General features: G+C 44.5%; 1 protein-coding gene across 1 annotated transcript in view; it reads right to left on the bottom strand.

Moving 5' to 3' along the window:
- LOC126291516 (uncharacterized) overlaps nt 1–8,048 on the bottom strand; it is a 632,182-nt gene extending 624,134 nt beyond the window's left edge. The window contains exon 1 of the mRNA XM_049985057.1: nt 7,725–8,048. Within this exon, the coding sequence (XP_049841014.1) occupies nt 7,725–8,048 (324 nt within the window). The remainder of the gene's footprint in view (nt 1–7,724) is intronic.
- Between the last annotated feature and the right edge of the window lie 17,299 nt (nt 8,049–25,347).

The raw sequence follows: 25,347 nt of genomic DNA, 5'->3' as shown, positions 1-25,347 counted from the left end.
AGAGCGAAAGTTTGTTACATGTTTGTGAATCATGTAACTGAGGCAAAAGCGGAGGCCAGCCCGGTGTTCACCTAGTCGGAAGTGCGAAGCAGCCTAAGCACCGCATCTTGGCTGGGCGACACATCGGCCTTCATCGTTAATACGCCGGGCGTTTCCGAAACGGAGCCGGAGCGCCTCCCCGCACCGCGGAAGTGGAATGCCAACGTGTGCGACTATCAGGGCGGGTCGTCAGTCATAACACCTCGGATAGATGAAGCTATTGGTTCTGGGCCTACGTTTATTAGGATTACTTGTTTGTTCCATTCTCCACTACTCTCTCCTCTCGCTTGTATCTGTAGCAGTCAGCCACACTGTATAGTGCAAGTTGCTCAATACGTGACATCCCTTTTATTTTCTGGGCCGCTCGACATTTCGAAAGATTTTCTGTACGTGATAGCACACAGACATAATTTTGTTGTTTGATTATTCGCTTCGCTCTCGTAACAATCGACACATTGAGGCGAGAATGACATTTCTTTAAATGGATCTATGTACCTTTTAACGACAGTTGAAAGCTCTGAGAAAGACAACTGCAGTGCTATAACGTTTGTTAATGATGATGTAGAAAGTTTTACAGAAGTATCCGAGTACAGTGGAACTGAACTGAAGGCTAGTCGGCCAAATTCGGCTATTAAGTTGTAAATACAGCCAGGTGTGGCTCCCGTCCTTGTCCCTGTCGTCATATAAAGCCCTTCGAATGCTCACTTGTATCCACAAAAACCGTTCGCCATAAACGAAAAACAAAGAGTCAAAGAAACTGGTACATCTTCCTAATATCGTGTAGAGCTCCCGCGAGCACGTACAAATGCCGCAGCATGGCATGGATTCGGCGAATGTCTGAAGTAGTGCTGGAGTAAATTGACGTCATGAATCCTACAGGGCTGTTCAGACTACGCGGGGGTGGAGATCTCTTCTGAACAGTACGCTGCAAGGCATCCTAGACATGCGCAATAATGTTCATGTCTGGAGAGTTTGGTGACCAGCGGGAGTGTTTAAACTCAGAAGAGTGATTATGGAGACACACTGTACCAATTGTGGAGGTGTGAGGTGTCCCATTGTCCTGCTGGAATTCTCCAAGGCCGACAGAACGCACAATGGACATGAACGTCTGCAGGTGCTTACACGATGCTTACGTACGTGTCACCTGTCAGACTCGTATCTAGACGTATCAGGGGTTTCGTATCACGCCAAGTGCACACGCCCCACACCATTACGGAGCCTCCACCAGCTTGAATAGTCCCCTGCTGACATGCAGGGTCCATGAATTCATGAGGTTGTCTCCATACCTGTCCATCCGCTCGATACAATTTGAAACGAGACTCGTCCGACCAGGCAACATGTTACTATTCATCAACATTCCAATGTCGATGTTGACGGGCGCAGGCGAGGCGTAAAGCTTTTTGTCGTGCCGTCATCAAGGGCCTTAGGCACCGAAAGCCCATATCGACGATGTTTCTTTGAATGACTCGCACGCTGACACTTGTTGATGGTCCAGCATTGAAATCTGCATCAATTTGCGTAAGAGTTGCACTTCTGTGACGTAGAACGATTCTCTTCAGTCGTCGTTGGTCCCGTTCTTCTAAGATCTTTTTCCGGCCACAGCGATGTCGAAGATCTGATGTTTTACCGGATTCCTGATATTCACGGTACAGTCGTGAAATGGTCGTACGGGAAAATACCCACTCATCGCTATCTCGAAGATGCTGTGTCACATCACTCGTGTGCCGTCCGTAACACGATGTTAAAACTCACTTATATCTTGATAACCTGCCGTTGTAGCAGCAGTAACCGATCTAACAACTGCGCCAGACACTTGCCTTATATAGGCGTTGCAGATAGCAGCACCGTATTCTCCGTGTTTAAGTATATCTGTATTTGAATACGCATGCCTATACCAGTTTCTTTGGCACTTCAGTGTGTGGACACTGTAAAGTAGAAGACCGAGACACGCCATAGTGAAGTGACCGATACCGTAACTAAGATACTACACGATCCACAATTTGTTTCGTTCAGGAACATACAAGTTTATGTGTTCGTCCCATTGTATACGTTCATTATTTGTAAAATGTCACTACATATTGCAATTTATGTAATTTTTTATCGAATACATAAAAACTTAAATCGAATGCGATGTGAAATTATTAAAATTTACTGTTACACGCGTAATTTCTGACAATGGCTATTACAGTAATCATAACTACTTAATGATATAATGTTATTCAAATATTACCAATTGCATGTCCTGTAGCCAGTAATTACGAAATAACGTTGGAGTATTGTTGAATCCTCTAATATATCAATTTTCAAACGTATATGTTACACTTTTATTATTCTAAGTAATCAATCTATCTGTAGTGTTCACTTTCTTCACCAGACTGCAGTACAATTAATCCCAAGTAAAATTCCTTGACTGCAGCTTATTTAAAAGTTGTAAACCCAACAGTAGTTGTAAAAATTCTGATTGTTTAGCTATATAAACACTTGGACGCCTGCACCGACGCAGTCATATTAGAGTGTATTGTCTTAAGGTCAGTGCTAGAATGATTTTGCGGAAAATTTCTTTAAATGAGTTATTCAGAAAAATTTCTGAAGTGTATCAAAATTCAAGTGAAAATTCAAACTACAGGTTCAGGTTTTCCTTTAGAATGTCGGAAAACACCTCATACTCTAGGAACCTGGATTATTTACGCTCTAAGCCGACGTGCAACTTGACCATACTATTGATGAATAAAAGACAAATATCGTTATCATCAATTTTATGTTACTGCTATGCAATTCTATTCTCGCGTCAAATGCTTGGTTTTAATCAATTAACTAAAGCAAAAAACGGAGTTATAAATACCAAATTCAGAACTATAAACAATTTAAATAGTTTTCCCAAGCACCTACTCATACATTATACGCCAGAAGGTAGCATTCAATTTAGTTTCATTTACAACAACAGTAACTGACTCTGTAACTGTGTCGTATAGACAACGGCAAAAAGGAAGTTCGTTTTATCACAGCAGTGTAGTCTCACGTTGTAGCAGCATTTAACGAAGGAGTCTGCCGTGGGAACCCTTCTTGGCACTGTTTTGATCGTAACAGCCGATTTCGGCCGCTTTGCTTTTCCAGGTTTTCCACATTCTCGGATGCTTTTGCAAAATGTGGCATGGGAACTTTAACAACCGTTGTATGGCTGTACTCGTGTTTTCAAGAGCTTAGAAATTCTACGATGATGACGGAAGCTGAATTAATGAATTAAAATTTGTGCCGCGGCTACGACTCGAACCCGGGTCTCCTTGCTTACCAGGCAGGAATGCTGACCATTACAATACCTCAGCACTATGGCCAAAACTGCTGCACGGACTACTCAAATCCAACGCCCGTACAAATCCCGTTAAAAAGTACATCGTTCCATTCAAAAGAAGTCACACTAGCTTCAAAATTTCTGTTGATACAAAATTTAAGAATATTAAACACAGAAGTACATACCCATCGGCATACTACCAACTGCCGAAAACCTCGCTACAACAACCTAAACCTAAATCACGAAATAAGAAAGGTACCTAAGTGACAGCTGCTGCAGAAGCCTTCATTCGGTTGGGTTTCAAACTGACCACTGGCTTATCTTTCATTACGTATTGTATCTTTCGATACAGTTAAGAAAAGGATTACCTAACACACTTTATCAATTTATTACACGATACCAGCAAACTCAAAATATTATTTCACGTTTAGTATAGTTTTAATAATGTGTATGTGTTTTATTTCTTTTAAATAACCTGATTATTTTTCACATATTAGATTTATTTTGAAATGTATTTAATGTTATTTGAATTTGAAGTCATCATTATGCCAAATTGATACTTATAAACTTTGAAAATAAGTCCAAAAAGATCATTCGTTAGGTAACAAATTTTCGTTGGTGTATACACGATTTTTATTCATCTTGGTTGGTAACTGGTAGTCATATAATGTTGGCGAACGTGAGAAGTAATCGTTGGACCAAGCTGTCATGTTAAACAGTTGCAATTACATTTTATGCTTGGAAACTACTGCAAATGATTCTATCTAATGAAATGTGTGAGTGTACGCACTGATATACTGTTTCCGTTGTGTAAACCTCTTTTTTGAAGAGAAAATAAGTCTTTTGATCTGTGGAACAATTGTGACCGACTATAATGAAAAAGTTATAAGTTTGAAGCCAGTGTCGAAACATCAAAATTGGGGTATGCGAAGGCAATAAATCAACATGTTTTAACCACACACTGTTCTTAGCTGAAATCGAAACCGGGATCATAGTAACTAGATGCAAAATTATTCTTTCCACGAGCTACGTGTTCGTCGAGGAGTCACAACAAATAGTTGAGCAGGTTTTTTTTCTTTTACAACCTTCTTCATTACTCATTATGATTGCACTATCCTAGCATTGTTATTGCTAAAATAGTGGACTTGTTTAAATAGGGACTAAGGATATTTCTCAAATTGTAAATTTAATTGTTTTGTGCAATAATAGCGAGAAGGGTCGCAGAAGGGTGTGGGATCCTTATGAATTTCCTGAGGGAAGTTATTGTCCTGTGTAGGCTGTCATTTCATTTTGAAATAAACATTTTATTTCCTAATTTAGCGATAAGCTAATTTCGAACCCTTGGCCATTATCATGTTGCATGACAGCAAAAATTATCACGCAAGTAGGAACTTGGCATGGCATCCCTAATACGAATTTCGCACAAATATAGTTGGTAAGGGAACACCTATTTCAGACGTGATGTCCACATGTAAAATGGAAAAAAAAACGCAACTCTTATGCTGGTTTTGTCACTGCGCCAGCATACAGCGCATAGTAAAACGTTGGTGTAACTGTATCTGTTCCCGTTTTAATAGTTAGGCTAACACATGTTTATAGTTAGTATTTGTAGTTGTTACTTTAGTTGTGCTTTATCACGCAGATAAGAAAAAACTTTCATCTCTCGCAAATGAATATTCTATTTGTCTGCCAACTGTGTATTGCTCACCCACGCTAGGCTTTTTCAGTGGATTATGATATAAAGAAAACTATTTAATTATACATATTTTGATATGAGATCTGTATCAGTTCTTTGTAGCTATCATAACTTTTCATAAACACACACACACACACACACACACACAATGCCCCATCATCCAACCTAATTTATTAAAATGTGATCTATGTATCGAAAACCTGTACTGGAATCATGTAGTACATACAGTAGAACACGGGAAAATGACATAAAATAAATATAAGTGTAAAAAACACAACCTATACAGGGTGTCCCAGGAGGAATGTTTAATATTCAGGGATGTGAGGACTTGTCCCCTATTCCGAATGGTTTCCGAGACAGAATACATTTAACGTGTATTTGTTTTTGAGCTAGTGGTGCGCACGTATGTGTCTTACTCACCCAACGTCTTTGAGGTTTTATTCTAGCCCAAACTACCTCATTGCTTTCAGCCTCTTTGCTCGGGATGCCTTTGTTTATGGTTGTATGAACGATGACGTGTGCGAATGAAAGGTGAATACGCAGGACGAATGCTCGGTCGCGCCGTCGACGCTGCTACCCTCGTTAGCGAACATGTAGAGGCACTCAGACAAGCAACACAACATGTTATCCCAGGAGTGCACAAATGCCCTGCTGTTGACTGTGGGATATTCGAATATCTATTGTGAACTGTAGACCAGCCGTAATGCGACGTGTGCAATACTGATTAGTGGTGAATGCATCAAAAATACGTATTTTTCAGCTGATAGTTTGTAAAACAAATTTGTATTGTTTACTAAAAGCTAAAGATGTGTACAGGTGTGTACGTCAGACAACGTACTGAATAATACAGAAAATAAATGACAATATGCATTAAATGTGTTCCATTTCTGAAACCATTTGAGTAGCCCATATTCCATATGACGGTTTTTTTGCTTCAAATGATGGTTTCTGCCATATCCTCAAATACTGACGAATTCTCCTTGGACACCCCGTATTCGTAAACAGATAATTAAATAGGTAGTCAAGCATCACTTCAGATATCCTAGCAAAATATGTATAATTAAATAATTTTATTTATATTACAGGCCACTGAATTGCCTAACAGGAACAGGCGATACATATTTAGTGGATACAGTTAAAGCCTTCAGTTGCAAAAGACAGGATTTTTCTTATCTATATGATAAAGCATAATTGAGGCATCTTTATGTCTTCTATTCTGGCACAGATACAAAATCCTCTTAAGTATTGTAGTTTTGTTTTCCATTTTACATACGCATTTCAAGTATGTGATAGTTGTGCCGATAGCTAGTATGGTTATGCAAAGCCCTTATTACAGACGTCATCATTTGTTGCTTCATACAACATAATTTTGGTGTGATGTAGCTTTATAATGCCCAATCGGGAGAAGTTCGATAATCGCTAAACCGTAAATTAAAGGTCTCATTTTAAAAAATCACTTTACATCGCTAAAATGACTTTCCTCAAGAAATGGAAACTGTTCATTAGAATACATTGTATTGTTAGTAGTCAGTACAGTATCAGTAATTGTGAGAGGTGTTTATTCTGAATTTGTGCAGGTGTTGATACCTCTGGCTGCCGGTAGCCATTTAACTATATGCCATTTAACCTTCGTCGGTGCGAATGGGCACAGGTTGCCCAGACTCTTACGGGAATCGTCGGCTTAGTGGGCGCGTGTAATGAGTGGATGGGCAAAGTATCTATTAGGGACATTACGCATGCAGATTGTGGACAATTGGGAATGTGGGTCTCACGGGAAACGTGCAAGAGATAAGTCCCTGCAGTCGCGCTATTCATCTATGTCCTCGGTGGCTCAGATGGATAGAGCGTCAGCCATGCAAGCAGGAGATCCCGGTTTCGAGTCCCGGTCGGAGCACACAATTTCAGCTGTCCCCATCGAGGTATGTCGGCAGCTGAGGGTTTCAATTAATTATCATTTACTCTAAAGAAGCCGCACGATCATCAATGGTATCTGTTCTTTCGAGAACAGTTATTATCTTCATATATAATAGTAATGGTTGTGAGAGATGTTTATTTTGAAGTCATGCAACTCTGGCTGCAGGTGTATGAAGGTGGCAGTGAAAAGAAGGACGCTGTATAATAGCAGCGGTAGTGAAAGATGTTTATTTGGGAGTTGCCCAGGTGTTGGTACCTATGTGTATGAAGCTGGTAAAGAGGAACATGCATTATAATAGCTGTGGTAGTGAAAGATGATTATTTTGAAGTTGCGCAGGTGTTGGTATGTCTGGCTGCAAGTGTTTGAAGGTAGCGATGAGGATGACCCAGTATATTAGCACCGGTAGTGACATAGCACAGTGACCAGTAGTGATGTAGCATAGTAGCTGTGATAGTGAGAGATGTTTATTTTAAAGTTGCGCAGGTGTTGGTACCTGTGGCTGGAAGAGCATGAAAGTAATGGTGCGGAGGACGCAGTATATTAGCACCGGTAGTGAGGCATGTTTATTTGAAATTGCGCAGCTGTTGGTACTTCCGGCTGCAGGTGTATGAGCGTAGCGATGATGGGGACGCAGTATCATAGCACTGGTGGTGAGAGGTTAATTATGGAGTTGTGCAGGTGTTGGTACCTCTGGCTGCAGATGTATGAACGTAGCGATGATAGGGACGCAGTATAATAGCACTGGTGATGAGAGGTTGGTTACGGAGTTGTGCAAGTGTTGGTACCTCTGGCTGCAGGTGTATGAAGGTGGTGAAGAGCAGGACGCCGCCGCCGAAGCAGAGCAGCAGCGAGACGAGCAGCTCCTCGTTGCGGGCGCAGAAGCCCAGCTCCTTGGCCGGCTGCAGCTGCGGGGGCGGCGCCACCGTGGCGCGCAGCAGCTGCGGCAGCACCCCCGCCAGAAACGAGCCCAGCCAGAGGCCCAGCATCGCCGTCAGCTTGCCGCCCCACAGCGAGCCGTCCCCAGTGGCCGCCGCCGCCGCCCCCGCCGCCCCCGCCGCCGCCGCCGCCGTCGACGCCACCTCCGTCAGGTTCTCTCCCAGGAAGGCCATCGCGTGCCACACACTGCGCTTGTCAGGGTACCGACCCCAGCATCACCCGCGCCCGCTCTCCCTTCCGACTCCACTGCCGGTCCCTGTGCTATAACTCTACGACGAGCGTTCTAGTGTTACTCAGTTCGGCACAGCGAGCCACTCGACAAACGGAACTGCACTTCGTCGCCTCAACAGTGCAGCGAGAGAATTTTGCTGCTGTCATACCCATGCACAGCACGTGCACACGCGAAGCGCTCTGGTAAATTTGGTCCCGAAACTGAACCCTGTGGAAGATGTAAATATTTAAACGAATTAAGTGACGCTAATACGCGCACTTTGCCTATTCAGTTCGGAGGGATGCGGTGAAAAACTTCAGTGCAGACTTGTTGCACCACACTCAGCGACTTTCTCAGTAGCTCGGTCACGTAAGACTAAGCGCCAACTCCAGTTCTTCTTTGCATCCGCATTCAAAATTTGAGCGCTTATGTTCGATTCAGGTTCTACGAATAAAAAGTTGCCACAGTGGTGCCTATCGAATACGGAAGCACCCAGTCGTTGGCACCTGTTGATTCACTCAGCAGTTAGTAATTCACGCTGTGTACAATCGTGATTGTGACAGATGCAAAGCAGAACCTGTCCGTACTTTTATCATAATGCTATAGAATCGTGCAGTAATTACTAGTAAGACCACTAGGGGATCACTGTGAAACCAAGCAATGATAAACAAGAATGCTTCGTAGCACTTTTTCCGCGTGGTTTATCGATGGTCGTAGCGACGTAATGTCGAAGTCTGTTCGAGCTGTCCATCAAGAATAAGGAACGCCGTCGAAGGCTTTAACTGTGGCATCTGTCACAGGGATGCCTGTTCGCTACCGGTACCACTTTACCGGAATGGTACTGACGAATCCTCCAGCAACCTTTCGCCGTGGCTGCTGCAGCAGGTGTAAGAACGCGTCGACGCTGGAGGAGCGGTGGTGTCCGTGCGCGCGCGAGTACGAGTGTTGTCCCGTGTGGACCGCGAGGCACTGGCGACAAACGGGAGCGAGCGGCGAACTAGGACGCGCCCGCGCCGCGGCGACTTTCGCTGCGTCACGGCGGGGGAGGCGCGACTTTCGCGGAGGACGGACTGCTGCGAGCGCAGTGGTCGCCGCCGGAACGCAGCCGGGCCGGCCGGCGCGCATGCGCACTGCCTCGCTCCCCCACAGTAGCCGCCCTTGGCCCCGCTGTGCTACCTGGCCGCCGCCGACAGTTTCCGCGTCGCTACAGACACTGTAAACACGCCCAGTCACCACACTCCTCTCGGTAGAGAACTTCGCGGCAGATGGATTCCGGCCGGCGCACCGGAATTCGAACCCGGTGCCTTGCCAATCACGAGCAATACACTTCTCGACCCACTTATTCAGGCACGACGAACGACGGTTCGGTTCTTTTGATAACACAGTTTTGACAACAATCACTTATTTTCACCTTTAATTCACTTTTCGCTCTGCTGCGAGTAAGTGCACTACGCACGAATCACTTTTTCCTGTCCTCCACTGTCATTTCTTCTGTATAAACCATATCCCATAGACTCTGAACATCAAATACCGACCTGTGTGGACGCTCACATTCCGAATCTGCCTTACAGCATATTTCTTTGAAGTATTAATAATAATAATAATAATAATGGCGTGTGACGAGGGCCTCCCGTCGGGTAGACCCCTCGTCTGGTGCAAGTTTTTCGATTTGACGCCACTTCGGCGACTTGCACGTCGATGGGGATGAAATGATGATTATGACAACACAACACCCAGTCCCTTAGCTGAGAAAATCTCCCACCCAGCCGGGAATCTAACCCGGTTCCTTAGGATTGACAGTCTGTCGCACTTATCACTCTGCTACCGGGGGAGGACTTTCCTATGAAGTGTACTACACTTTACGATTGCCGTCAGAGACTCTGACACATTCACAGGTTTTCGAAGCTCCAGTTTATAATCCTGCGACAGGAAAAAGTGATGTATTCTAATCGGCAGTTTTACTACGCTCTCGTTAGTTGCTAAGTGACAGTTACATTGAATCTCCTTGAAAAATTTTGTGTCAGGCAATACCACATCCACCGGCTAAGCCGAACTCACGATCCATTGGACAGTTTCCCAGCACACTCGGCTGCAAAACTGACAGCTTTGACCGAACGAGCATCTTTCCAGCCAGTTTCGTACTTTGACATTGGACCACAATTCGGAAGGTAAAATCTAAATGAAAAACACACAGAACAAATTCCTTAGGCTCTTGACAACGTCTTCTCTCAGTGAATCGTTCCCGTCGCTGGAAACGAACTCTCATTAACTATGATGCAGAATAAACGTATTGCTGCGGTTACGGAAAACATTCACTAAGTTTCTCACTATATTGACTGCGGTAATTTGCTAAGACGCGCGTCTCAGTAGGCCAGTAGTTTCTCGTTTATCCCACCTTGACAGAAACTTCGCAAATTTTATGACCGTGACGACTTCCTTGAACTTGAAAGGCACTGCCCTCAGTCATCACACGGCTTTATTGATGACAGTGAATAGAGTCACCATAAAAAGGTACATATACAAGAACTTAAAGTCTGTTAAATGTCGATTAAGCTTCCAAGCGAAACGAATTTAGAAGAAAATATCGATAATTAACATCGCTTGCTTCTTCTTTCGTTGATATGAGTCCTACATAAAGCCCAATATTGGTTGAATAGTGTTGCATTTATTAAAAGGGGGTGTGCTTATTTATGGCGGAATTAATGTATTTTTGGACTTAAGTATAGGGTAAAACATTCGAAGCACTTCACTGCATTTCAGAGGAGACTTTAAGCAGCTGAGGCCAACATCAAGGGATCTGACGTATTGTTGCAGCCTCCGTATACAAGTCGTATGTTCACGTCAGCAGTATCGGAGTTGCATCACGCCGTACGGAACCGCGTGTGCGCCCATGTTCCGACCGTGCCTGTTCACCGAACGCGGCGCGGAAGGCGCGCGACCGCTTCGCCTCGCCTCGTATCACCTCGGCACGCCTCGCCCGCGAGCAACTCCAGCTCGACTTCCCTGCTCGGCGGCTGGCGCGCGACTGTGGCCGATCCGCTTGTCGGGGTCCGGCTCCCCCCACCACCGGCGCCTCGCATCCTCCCCTCCACCGCAGGCGGGCGCAGTACAGCAGCCTGTAGCCACCCTTCCGATCAAATCAACAAGATGTAGCATAAGTAATAAAAGCACTGAAGGACAAGAAAGCAGCAGGACCCGACAATATACAGGGTCTTACAAAAAGGTACGACCACACTTTCAGGAAACATTCCACACACACAAATAAAGAAAAGATGTTATGTGTACATGTGTCCGGAAACGCTTAATTTCCATGTTAGAGCTCATTTTAGTTTCGTCAGTATGTACTATACTTCCTCGATTCGCCGCCAGTTGGCCCAATTCAAGGAAGGTAATGTTGACATCGGTGCTTGTGTTGACATGCGACTCATTGCTCTACAGTACGAGCACCAAGCACATCAGTACGTAGCATCAACAGGTTAGTGTTCATCACGACCGTGGTTTTGAAGTCTGTGCAGTGTTTACAAATGCGGAGTTGGCAGATGCCCATTTGATGTATGGATTAGCACGGGGCAATAGCCGTGGCGCGGTACGTTTGTGTCGAGACAGATTTCCAAAACGAGGTGTTCCGACAGGAAGAGTTTCGAAGCGTCTTAGGGAGCACGGAACATTCCAGCCTATGACTCGCGACTGGGGAAGACCTAGAACGACGAGGACACCTGCAATGGACGAGGCAATTCGTGCAGTTGACGATAACCCTAATGTCAGCGTCAGAGACGTTGCTGCTGTACAAGGTAACGCTGACCACGTCACTGTATGGAGAGTGCTACTGGAGAACCAGTTGTTTCCGTACCATGTACAGCGTGTGCAGGCACTATCAGCAGATGATTGGCCTCCACGGGTACACTTCCGCGAATGGTTCATCCAACAATGTGTCAATCCTCATCTCAGTGCAAATGTTCTCTTTACGGATGAGGCTTCATTCCAACGTGATCAAATTGTAAATTTTCACAATCAACATGTGTGGACTGACTAGAATCCGCACGCAATTGTGCAATCACGTCATCAACACAGATTTTCTGTGAACATTTGGGCAGGCATTGTTGGTGATGTCTTGATTGGGCCCCACGTTCTTCCACCTACGCTCAATGGAGCACGTTATCATGATTTCATACGGGATACTCTACCTGTGCTGCTAGAACATGTGCCTTTACAAGTACGACACAACATGTGGTCCATGCACGATAGAGCTCCTGCACATTTCAGTTCAAGTGTTGGCACGCTTCTCAACAACAGATTCGGTGACCGATGGATTTATAGAGGCGGCCCAATTCCATGGCCTCCAAGGTCTCCTGACCTCAACACTCTTGACTTTCATTTATGGGGCCATTTGAAAGCTCTTGTCTACCCCGGTACCAAATGTAGGGACTCTTCGTGCTCGTATTGTGGGCGGCTGTGATACAATACGCTATTCTCCAGGGCTGCACCAGCGCATCAGGGATTCCATGCAACGGAGGGTGGATGCATGTATCCTAGCTAATGGAGGACATTTTGAACATTTCCTGCAACAAAGTGTTTGAAGTCACGCCGGTACGTTCTGTTGCTGTGTGATTAATGTGATTTGAAGAGAAGTAATAAAATGAGCTCTAACATGGAAAGTAAGCATTTCCGGACACATGTACACATAACATATGTTCTTTCTTTGTGTGTGAGGAATGATTCCTGAAAGTTTGGCCCTACCTTTTTGTAACACCCTGTATAATGAACATACAAGAGATGCAAAAGAAGCCCTCCAACATGTGTGGATCAAACTGTTCAACAAATGCTTGGGACGTAGAAGAATTTCGACCCAATGGAAACATTCGACAATAAAAGTTCTTTACAAAGGTAGAGGAGACCTAACGGACCCATACAAGTACAGAGGCATAGCCCTGGAAAATATTCAGTTCAAGATGTTTCTAACGCCGGAAATGCATATCCTCCTATTTCCATCTACGGTACTATAAATTTTTTCCTTATTTTGTTACCTGAAGATATGACATTTCTGTGTCTTTGTATATTGTGATTGTTTTACAATTTATTTATATATAGGTCGTGTGGAGAACCAAAGTGTTTAGGATCTTTGGTAGTGTTAACTCCGCCGTGTGGAGCGCGGGCAGAGCGGAGTGTGGCTGCAGTATGGCGGTGGAGCAGGTGTGTTGAGTGACGCTCCCGCGAATTGCCGCGCTTCCAGGGTTTGGCATCTTGTAATTGCGCTAGACTTATTGTGATAGTTTGTGCCACGGTGTCGCGGACGGGAAACATTAGCAGGCACACGTCAAGAGCCTGTTTCGCCTGGTGACCGTGTCGAGAAGAAGGCGCGCCAAAATCGAGCTTCTGCAACAGCGACGGCCGACAATGAGTGACTGTCGCCACCTCGTCGGTCGACAACTTCAAGCCTTCAATCAACCAACAAGGAAGACTGAAAGCATGTAAAGTTTTACAACTGTATGGCAGACCTCAGCTATTCCATTAGCATCACCAAAATACAGCAACTTAGCATGAACCTTTGTTGCTCATTGTCCCAATTGCATTATCAAGCAGGGTCCCTTCCTTTTCCGAAATGAACTCGAGTGTCGTTCAACCTCAAACGCCTATTTAAAGTAATATCATTGAATGTCCCTGCTATAATTTCAAAGTTCAGTTAAGGTATTCATAGCTGTCTACAATATTTAGATTACACAAGCACACAAGCACACTGCGCCGCTAAAGCGGAGTTATTGAACGCAGTTTTCCGAAATTCCTTCACCAGGGAAGACGAATGGAATATTCCAGAATTTGAAACACGAACATCTGCTAGCATGAGTTTCTTAGAAGTAGATACCTTAGGGGTTGCGAAGCAACTCAAATCGCTTGATACGGGCAAGTCTTCAGGTCCAGATTGTATACCGATTAGGTTCCTTTCAGATTACGCTGATACTATAGCTCCCTACTTAGCACTCATATACAACCGCTCGCTCACCGATAGATCTGTACCTACAGATTGGAAAATTGCGCAGGTCGCACCAGTGTTCAAGAAGGGTAGTAGGAGTAATCCATTTAACTACAGACCTATATCATTGACGTCGGTTTGCAGTAGGGTTTTGGAGCATATACTGTATTCAAACATTATGAATCACCTCGAAGGGAACGATCTATTGACACGTAATCAGCATGGCTTCAGAAAACATCGCTCTTGTGCAACGCAGCTAGCTCTTTATTCGCACGAAGCAATGGCCGCTATCGACAGGGGATCTCAAGTTGATTCCGTATTTCTAGATTTCCGGAAAGCTTTTGACACCGTTCCTCACAAGCGACTTCTAATCAAGCTGCGGAGCTATGGGGTATCGTCTCAGTTGTGCGACTGGATTCGTGATTTCCTGTCAGGAAGGTCGCAGTTCGTAGTAATAGACGGCAAATCATCGAGTAAAACTGAAGTGATATCAGGTGTTCCCCAGGGAAGCGTCCTGGGACCTCTACTGTTCCTGATCTGTATAAATGACCTGGGTGACAATCTGAGCAGTTCTCTTAGGTTGTTCGCAGATGATGCTGTAATTTACCGTCTAGTAAGGTCATCCGAAGACCAGTATCAGCTGCAAAGCGATTTAGAAAAGATTGCTGTATGGTGTGTCAGGTGGCAATTGACGCTAAATAACGAAAAGTGTGAGATGATCCACATGAGTTCCAAAAGAAATCCGTTGGAATTCGATTACTCGATAAATAGTACAATTCTCAAGGCTGTCAATTCAACTAAGTACCTGGGTGTTAAAATTACAAACAACTTCAGTTGGAAGGACCACATAGATAATATTGTCGGGAAGGCGAGCCAAAGGTTGCGTTTCATTGGCAGGACACTTAGAAGATGCAACAAGTCCACTAAAGAGACAGCTTACACTACACTCGTTCGTCCTCTGTTAGAATATTGCTGCGCGGTGTGGGATCCTTACCAGGTGGGATTGACGGAGGACATCGAGAGGGTGCAAAGAAGGGCAGCTCGTTTTGTATTATCGCGTTATAGGGGAGAGAGTGTGGAAGATATGATACACGAGTTGGGATGGAAGTCATTACAGCATAGAGAGACCTTTTTACGAAATTTCAGTCACCAACTTTCTCTTCCGAATGCGAAAATATTTTGTTGAGCCCAACCTACATAGGTAGGAATGATCATCAAAATAAAATAAGAGAAATCAGAGCTCGAACAGAAAGGTTTAGGTGTTCGTTTTTCCCGCTCGCTGTTCGGGAGTGGAATAGTAGAGAGATAGTATGATTGTGGTTCGATGAACCCTCTGCCAAGCACTTAAATGTGAATTGCAGAGTAGTCATGTAGATGTAGATGTAGAAATTAAAAGTGCGAGTTTTTTTACCATATTTTAGCTTACCTGTGACTGCAGCTCAGCTTGGTACGTACTAAATTTTACTATTGTTAATTGTTCAGAATCATTTAATTCAAGTTCAAAGTTAAATCTCTTATTTCTAAATTGCGTAATTGCAAATAGCTTTTGAAATGATTGTTGAGGTAGCCCAAGACTAACCTTAATTTATTTAATTTCTTGGTGCTTCAGAAGCAAAGTTTATTATTAATATCAGTCACTAAATTAACTTTCAGTTTTCCGGTTTTATTAATTCTTTTGCTAAATTATGTCAGAGTGTAGCGAAATTTATTACTTCTGACAAACATTCAGTTTTCACACAACACGTGTCAACCTTCAGTTGCAACGCTTTTAGTGCTAATTATATTGCAATAACATTTCTTTTCAGTTATTATAGTAGTAGTCCACAAAATGGAGACCGTAATTTTCCCCAAATCTCAAATATCTAATTAACGCCAGTTAATTGTTAACGTAACGACCGCACATTTACATTCTTTATTAACTTTACCCCTTTTCAAAATTAATTACCACCAGTTTCATTTTGCATTTTTCCTTCCATTTAGATGTAACAATTTCCTCCCTCTTTACAGACGGATTAACTTCGGTGACGATTTCTTTTCCCAAATTTCCATCAGGGTACACGCGGTTTAATTTTTACTAAGGTCGATAAGAGATAGGAAGGTTACACGTTTTCAAAGATAATTACACAAAAAAATCAAAGCCTATGTGGACACTTATTTCCCAGAAGGACAAATGAGCTTCAGATCTGGAAGATCGACACTTATGGCAGTCAGGCTTCTTCTAAACAACATCGACGAAGCGCTACAAAAGAAACAAATGTTCTACACAGTGTTCATAGACGTTTGCAAAGCCTTTCACCTACTGGGAAAGAGATCTCGCAGTCAGAAAACTGGAAAACACAACGGGTGAAGATAGCGTATGGGCAAGAATAATCAAGTCAATCCTCGAATACAACTTAATCACAATATCAGACAACCTCTCTTTTCCGAACCTCATTCTGCAAACGAACGGAGTCTTACAGGGTGGCCCAATGAGCCCTTTGCTGTACATTCTTGCCACTGAAGAAGTACTGCGAATTGGAGAAAATGAAGAAGATGTGTATGTATATGCATGCGCTGAGGACATAGCCGTAGGTTCAACAGATGTACAGAAGATGCAGAGAATCATTGAGAAAATAGATGGTGCAGTGAACACAAACTACACATAAACATAACAAAGACAGAAATGTTAATTTTCCGAAAAGGAGGCAAAACACCCAAAAATCCGGAAATCAACATCAGCGGACAAGAAATAAAAATCTCAACAGACTTTAAATACCTAGGGGTGACATTGCAACCAACAGCCAAATGCTTCACAATACATACAACAGAACGTGCAGCCCAAGCAATAATACCAATACAGGACTTCAAAAACTTCCGCCTACTCAGTCTAGAAACGGCCATGAAATTATTAAACGCAAAAATCTTGCCAATCCTGGCCTATGCCATCGAGGTTATGCGGGACCACCTGACAGAAAAAAAAAACTAGATACACTAGAAAAGGTAAAATCGACTTATCTAAAGAGAGAACTGGGTCTCTCAAAGACAACAGGATCTAGACTAGTGTACCTGCTAGCGAGAGAGACACTCCTAATTGAAGACATCAAACTTCGATATATGATGCCACACACCAGGGCTTCCAGAAATTAACTGAAGATCATGGAGAACAAACGAGAGAAAGTATGGCCGGAGTTCTACGGCACCGAAGCAATGACAAACTGCTCATGGACAGCACCAAACTTTGAACTGCGGCATATTCACAGACGCAAGACAGAATATCTTAACCATTAAAACCTACAGATTGTGCCCAGTACTCTTAAGGAACTTAGCAATCACTTTATAAAGGCGAATGTCTTTGGTAAATAAAAGAGAAGGAGCTGACTAAGGAAGGTGGTATACCATACTCAGCAATGTCTTCAGAAAGTCCAACCGTTCGAAGACAAATTTGGGACACATAAGCAAGGTGTGGATGACATCAGCTTCCGACTCAGGATCACACTCACATACCGGAGAAGAGTAAATGTTGATCCGACGTAGATGAGGAAAATACACGTGATTGAAGCCAAGTTCTATGGTAGTAGAAATCGTGGATCCGTCCAAATGTGTCCTCATGAACCACAGCTGTGAAGGAATCCGGGGTTGGAGCACTGCGTAGTAACTGTCTTACGTTTGCTGGGAAACGTTCCACATCTCTTGCCATTGTTGGTTCGCGTGACTTTTGGCTTAACGTAACTAGTCTGTGGAAGGAAGTTTCTGATCCAGGACAGTGCCTAAAAATGTCGCTTGCTTGGCTAATGCATCAACTTCCTCATTATGTATGATACTTGCGTGGGAAGCCAACCACAGCAAATGGATTGTACACCCGATCCGTGTGCTGCGAACACATTCCGTAACCACATCCAAGACATAGCGGTTAGTTGTTTTGTTCTATCTCCGCTGTTGAAGAATACTTTGAAGGACGTAATTAATATCTCGGGGAAGGAGGTGGAAGAGAGAAGTTGAAGAGCTTTCAGAAGGGCCATTGTCTCCTACGTAAACAAAGAACCGCTTGGGGCAGTTTTAAGGTTTTCCGGATCTGCATCTGAGGGCAGAGAAATGAACATTCAGTATACTCTTCCGCCGGCCGGAGTGGCCGTGCGGTTCTAGGCGCTACAGTCTGGAACCGAGCGACCGCTACGGTTGCAGGTTCGAATCCTGCCTCTGGCATGGATGTGTGTGATGTCCTTAGGTTAGTTAGGTTTAATTAGTTCTAAGTTCTAGGCGACTGATGATCTCAGAAGGTAAGTCGCATAGTGCTTTCATTTTTCTGTACCGTGGTTTAGTCTGCTTCAGAGAATCAGCGGTAGTCGTACAGAATGGCCAACCCTTGTATTTTTCAGGTAGGCAAAGAGGTTTGCTCCTCTTGTGTGGAAGTCACCGGTGTTAGGTTGGCGGCAGAAGCCTCAATGCTGGGTTTTCCTGGCCACGGGGTCGCTTGGGAGACGAGGGTCTGCATCTGAAGTCTCTTCGAAGAAGGGTGAGTAGATTTAACCGCGTGGCGCGTTGTCTCTTAGCGAGAGGGGAGCTGTTAGTTTTTGGCCTCGCGTTTCAACTTTCGAAGATTGTTTTGCTGGATCGCAGTAAGGTATATACAAGGCTCTAGCATAGTTTCAGTTTGATTACTAATGCAGACTTCACTTTGATTTGACTTTGGTCCGTAAAAAGAACGTAGCACAAAAGCGTTGCATATGTTGAAGCGCCCTCGGTCAGTGTGAATGTTTTTGTGTCTGCAACTGCGTGTGTATACATTCTAATCTTTTATCAGTCTTGGTAATTTTTGCCTCTTTGTGAATTTTCTTTGTCTCATTATTCTATGTCCGTTGGAAACCATCCACGTGGGTTAATATTAGAGTTTGTTGGCCCTCTGCCATTATCCTTTGTCTATTAAAATGTGTTCTCTGTAAAATGTTAATTGTTCGCGACTACGTGGTTCGATGTTACTAAAATTTGTCTCCGCAAAACACGTGGGCACACGAGTCTATTGTGAAACGAATAACGTTACACAAGCAATTGTACTCAGTTACCAGGCAACAGCAGTTGTATAGATGTTTACATCAATGTTTTAAGGAATAAATAATTTTACCTCCAATATTATCCAGTGTACCGATATTACGTCTCTGTTACCTACGCCATTTACCTTGTAATTTCCTTGTTAAAGTATACATAGCGTTTCCTTGCGCACAGGTCCAATAATTAGTATTCCCTTTTTTATTTAAAACAAATGCGTTAGAATAGATTTTGTTTTGAGGGATGTTGCTGCAAGCTGCCCTTATGCACAGCGTTCGCGAACTCCGTACTTATTTTTAATATTTGATTCACGTGAACAGTGCCTGGATCATATTAATAATTACATCCCATTTTTTAAGAATGACTTTATAGTGAATGTTCTTTTATGAGTTTTTCTTTCGAATAAATTAAGTGATTTTCCTACTCAGCCCAACCTCTTATTTGTCGTGTGGCTGTAGTTGGTGGCGACCGAATCTTTTACGTCGACTTCAATGTCAGATAGCATTTTCTTATTGAAAGTGTGCTTAACGTACCTCACACATAGCTTACATTTATTCACTCTACTTCCACAAGGAGCACTCCAAAAATTCCTCAGCTCACCACACAGTCTGGAAAAGAGCAACATGCGTCTGACTCTCCTACTATCGTAATAGGGATATCACCACCTGAAATACCTCTTCCTCCCATACGGTCTGAAAAAGAGTAATACACATCTTACTCTAGCGCTACAGTCCTAGAAATACCACACAAACACAGTAGAAGACGTCAATCTGATTTCGATTTTAATAAGTCTACCGTCAACAGTTCAGTCGTCACTAACAACAACATTTCTTCCAGTGAACGCCAGATTAAAAATCTGCCGAATGAAACTGCCGATGTCCTTCCTACAGAAACTACCAACTTGTGTGAATTAAACGAAACTGGCGAACCTAATACTAAAGACCATATACACTACTAGCCATCAAAATTTCTACATTAAGAAGAAATACAGATGGTAAACGGGTATTCATTGGACAAATATATTATACTACAACTGACATGTGATTACATTTTCACGCAATTTGGGTGCATAGATCCTGAGAAATCGGTACCCAGAACAATCACCTCTGGCCGTAATAACGTCCTTGATAATCCTGAGCATTGAGTCAACCAGAGCTTGGATGGCGTGTACAGGTACAGCTGCCCATGCAGCTTCAGCACTATACTACAGTTCATCAAGTGTAGTGACTGGCGTATTGTGATGAGCCACTTGCTCGGCCACCATTGACCAGACGTTATTAATTGGTGAGAGATCTGGTGAATGTGCTGGCCAGGGCAGCAGTCGAACATTTTCTGTATCCAGAAAGGCCCGTACAGGACCTGCAACATGCGGTCGTGCATTATCCTGCTGAAATGTAGGGTTTCGCAGGGACCGAAACACATCTGAAATGTAACGTCCACTGTTCAAAGTGCAGTCAACGCGAACATGAGGTGACCGAGACGTGTAACCAATGGCACCCCATACCATCACGCCGGGTGATACGCCAGTATGGCGATGACGAATACACGCTTCCAGTGTGCCTTCACCGCGATGTCGCCAAACACGGATGCAACCATCGTGATGCTGTAAACAGAACCTCGAAGTTTTTATTTCTTCTCCATGGATTTTAATACCTACCCCGAATTTTTCTTTTGTTTCCTTTACTGCTTGCTCTATATAGAGATTGAATAACATCGGGGAGGGGCTACAACCCTGTCTTACTCCCTTCCCAACAACTGCTTCCCTTTCATGTCCCTCGACTCTTATAACTTTCATCTGGTTTCTGTACAAATTGTAAATAGCCTTTCGCTCCCTGTATTTTACCCCTGCCACCTTTAGAATTTGGAAGAGAGTATTCCAGTCAACATTGTCAAAAGCTTTCTCTAAGTCTACGAATGCTAGAAACGTAGGTTTGCCTTTCCTTAATCTTTCTTCTAAGATACGTCGTAAGGTCAGTATTGCCTCACGTGTTCCAACATTTCTACGGAATCCAAACTGATCTTCCCCGAGGTCGGCTTCTACTAGTTTTTCCATTCGTCTTTAAAGAATTCGTGTTAGTATTTTGCAGCTGTGGCTTATTAAACTGATTGTTCGATAATTTTCACATCTGTCAACACCTGCTTTCTTTGGGATTGGAATTATTATATTCTTCTTGAAGTCTGCGGGTATTTCGCCTGTTTCATACATCTTGCTCACCAGATGGTAGAGTTTTGTCAGGACTGGCTCTCCCAAGGCCGTCAGTAGTTCCAATGGAATATTGTCTACTCCGGGGGCCTTGTTTCGGCTCAGGTCTTTCAGTGCTATTAACTGCTGATAACGACATCCTCTTGAGTAGTCCCCGCCCGGAGATCCGAATGGGGGAGTATTTTACCTCCGGAATATTTTACCCAAGAGGACGCCATCATCATTTAATCATACAGTAAAGCTGCATGCCCTCGGGAAAAATTACGGCCGTAGTTTCCCCTTCCTTTCAACCGTACGCAGTACCAGCACAGCAAGGCCGTTTTGGTTATTGTTACAAGGCCAGATCAGTCAATCATCCAGACTGTTGCCCCTGCAACTACTGAAAAGGGTGCTGCCCCTCTTCAGGAACCACACGTTTGTCTGGCCTCTCAACAGATACCCCTCCGTTGTGGTTGCACCTACGGTACGGCTATCTGTATCGCTGGGGCACGCAAGCCTCCCCACCAACGGCAAGGTCCATGGTTCATGGGGAGGATTTACATGATAACATACAAATTTACATGATAACATGCAATAAAAGAGTTGGTTTAGCATTTAGTATGGAATGCGATGCAAGATCAAGCATGTGAAAAGATATAGCAACCAGCTCCAGAGCAAAGGAGATGGAAGAATTAATCTGTTCCTACTGAACGAGGAGAACCGCGGACAAACATTTAAAAACAGTAACTGGAAGACGAATATTGATTTAACTATTGCCACCCTTCATCTGCGCGAATGGACGTGCGGCGAAGAAGAGTGTTGCTCCAACAATAGGACTTATCACTTTTAGCGTAGGAGTGTACTCAACGCCATACACTGGAAGCATAATTCAAACTAAATCATCTATTGTTAGAGACGAAAATCTGAGAGACTTTGATGGGTATTTGTTGGAAGATCTTACTCAGAAATATTTACCAAACACGGACTTACACAGCTTAAAAGAAACAGACCAGAATTTGGCAGTAAAAATTCAAGCGGAAACAAATACTTAAATTCTTATCACAGAATCTGAAGAAGTTCTAGATACTTCTTGCAGTAAAGTAAGTGTTCAAGGTACAACATCGGCTGAAGTACAGAAGTGGAAAAAAAAGTTGTGGACGTTTGAATTAACTGCAGCGCGAAAAAGACCAACGCGTTAAGGCGAATTCATCAATGGACAAAGAACAGCGAACAGCTGAGAGAGCTTCGAGGCCAACAATATTGCAAAGAGATGAAGGAATACAGCGCAGCTATACAGAAATAGTGCACCTTGATCCCAAGAAATAACCCTTGGAACGCAGTCTATCGAATCGCACCAGAGAAAATAATGCTCCCATAACAACGCTAAGGAAAACTGACAACACGAAAATAACGGATTTAAACGAAACCGCCACCTATATGCTCGCATATTTTGTGCCTGAGGACGATTACACTCAAGACATGAACTACCATAAACTAATAAGATCTCAAATTACACTACCCAACGGTACGATAAAGGATGTAGCTTTGACACAGACAGAAATAGAAGAAATAATAACGAAGTTGCCTGAAAAAAAAAGGATTCTATGCCTATTGTTTAGTGTTTTTCCCAACTATCTTACCGCTTTATATAGCGGTTGCCTTAGGAACGGTTGCTTTCCGAGGTGACAAGGAGCTGAAACAGTACCCATTGTTATACCTGGTAAAGAAAACAGCATGAAAGTGTCCAAATTTCGTCCCGTTCCTGACAAGTCTTTCTGCATATCGTAGAAGAAACATCCACCTTCTCGTAGCCCTATAACACGACCTCGTCCAAACTAAGTGGGGCGCTGATAATGGCGTCTTTGTCGCCTTAATCGCATTCTTGACTAAGATTAACTCTTTAGATCGAATCTCTAACGTAGGTAAAGGTCACGTCAGTTACAAAGTGTGTTTAAAGCAAATCTGACTTGCATTCTCATAGTGGTGTTAGCAGTGCTACTCTTACGCGACTGGTGCGAAATTTGAATAGACGTCGTCTTACAGACTCTGGAACACGGCTACTTTTGTTTACGTCGCACAACTCCTTCTCGGTGAAGCGATTCTATTTTCCACCACCGTACATGATTAAGCCGGCGTGCACGAAATGGCCGAGTGCTGAGTATACAGCACGAGCGCTCATTCCGCGGCGAAAACTTATCCGCACCACTGCTCCACCAAAGGCAAAACTGCCGACTGAACTACCCTAGCGCGAATCACGGCGCGCCCTCAGAGCTTTACCTCCGGCAGTGCCCCATATCCTTCCTGCCTTCCAGAACTCACAGAAGCACTCTTGCGAAATCTGCAGCACTAGCACTCCTGGAAGTTTGGAATACAGGAAATGAGGCACTTGCGGAAGTAAAGTTCTAAGGATGGGTCGTAAGTCGTGCTTGGGTAGCTAAGTCGGGCAGTTGCTGCCCTCACGACTGCTGCCGCTTGACCATGGCGTCTGGCGCTCCCTGACGCTCCCTGATGCTCGGATGTGGCGGGAAGATGAAATGTACTCTGGCTCAAATGGCTCTGAGCACTATGGGACTTAACATCTGAGGTCATCAGTCCCCTAGAACTTAGAACTACTTAAATCTAACTAACCTGAGGACATCACACACATCCATACCCGATGCAGGATTCGAACCTGCGAGCGTAGCGGTCGTGCGGTTCCAGACTGAAGCGCCTGGAACCACTCGACCACACTAGCCGGCTGTCGTGAGTCGGTACCTTCTTCTGAGACGGAAGGTTGCACTTGAAAGTAACGATCTCGAAAGTGCCGTAAGCGGAGCCACAGAGCAAATTCAGAAGAGGTTGAGAGCCAGCCGCCGGAGGACAAGGACTTCACCTGCCACGACGATGCCCCTACAGAGGCAACCGCCGCCGGGTGCAGCTTTGGAACACAGAATGGGACTGAGGAAGTTTCGTACGTACTCACTGCTGAGCGATCAGATAGCAGTACCCGAGTCGGGAGCTGCATCCCACATGGCGCACTGCGGACACCCATCCCGTGCCCCGAGGAGACGATGGAAGATAGTCTTACTCTGTGTTACGTCAACAGGGCCCGCGCTGGTGGCGCCGGCATTTTAGGAACAATTCCGGCCGATGTGTTGGGAGTGGCCAAAGGTGACGATGCCGCTTGACACTCAATAGACATCTCAGACCTAATGGAAAACTTGCAGCCCGCAGCTCAACGAAAGGCTTTCGTGCCGTCACAGTTAACATCAATATGATTGGAACAACGATGAAGATCCATTTGCTGCGAGAGATACTTACTGTTTCGGTTACCTGCTTTGCTTTATTGCAAGAAATTCGTTTAGTGTCCTCCTCCGACTTCTATGGTTATGCGACGTCATGTTTTGTTAACCGGGGACCTAGAAACGACAGAGAGGTTCCGTCCCCGCCGCAGCCGCAGTGGTCCACAACCCCACGACGACTACCGCAGTCCACTTCACCCCTCCGCGGCCCCACACCGAACCCAGGGTTACTGTGCAATTCGGCCCCCAGTGGACCCCCCCCCCCCCCCCAGGGAACGTCTCACACCAGACGAGTGTAACCCCTATGTTTGCTTGGTGGAGTAATGGTGGTGTGCGCGTACGTAGAGAACTTGTTTGCGCAGCAATCGCCGACATAGTGTAGCTCAGGCGGAATAAGGGGAACCAGCCCGCATTTTCCAAGGCAGACGGAAGACCGCCTACAAACCATTCACAGACTGGCCGGCTCACCGGACCTCGACACAAATCCGCCGGGCGGACGTATATGACACCTTGTGATCAGACTGTCAGTGGTTATGTTATGTTGTGTTAAACAGGGACCTAGAAACAACGAAGAGGCTCCGTCTCCGCCGCAGCCGCAGTGGTCCACAACCCCACGACGACTACCGCAGTCCACTTCACCCCTCCGCCGCCCCACACCGAACCCAGGGTTATTGTGCGGTTCGGCCCCCGGTGGATCCCCGCCCCCCAGGGAACGTCTCATACCAGACGAGTGAGTGTAACCCCTTCCTTCCCGCCCGGAAAGCTGTGCGTTGGACCGCACGGCCAACAGGGCAGGCTGCTGTCAATG

This window comes from Schistocerca gregaria, chromosome 1 (assembly GCF_023897955.1).
Source record: "Schistocerca gregaria isolate iqSchGreg1 chromosome 1, iqSchGreg1.2, whole genome shotgun sequence".
In the NCBI taxonomy this organism is placed as follows: Eukaryota; Metazoa; Arthropoda; class Insecta; order Orthoptera; family Acrididae; genus Schistocerca; species Schistocerca gregaria.
Note: the sequence above shows the minus strand (reverse complement) of the source record. Positions and strands in the feature narration are given on the sequence as shown.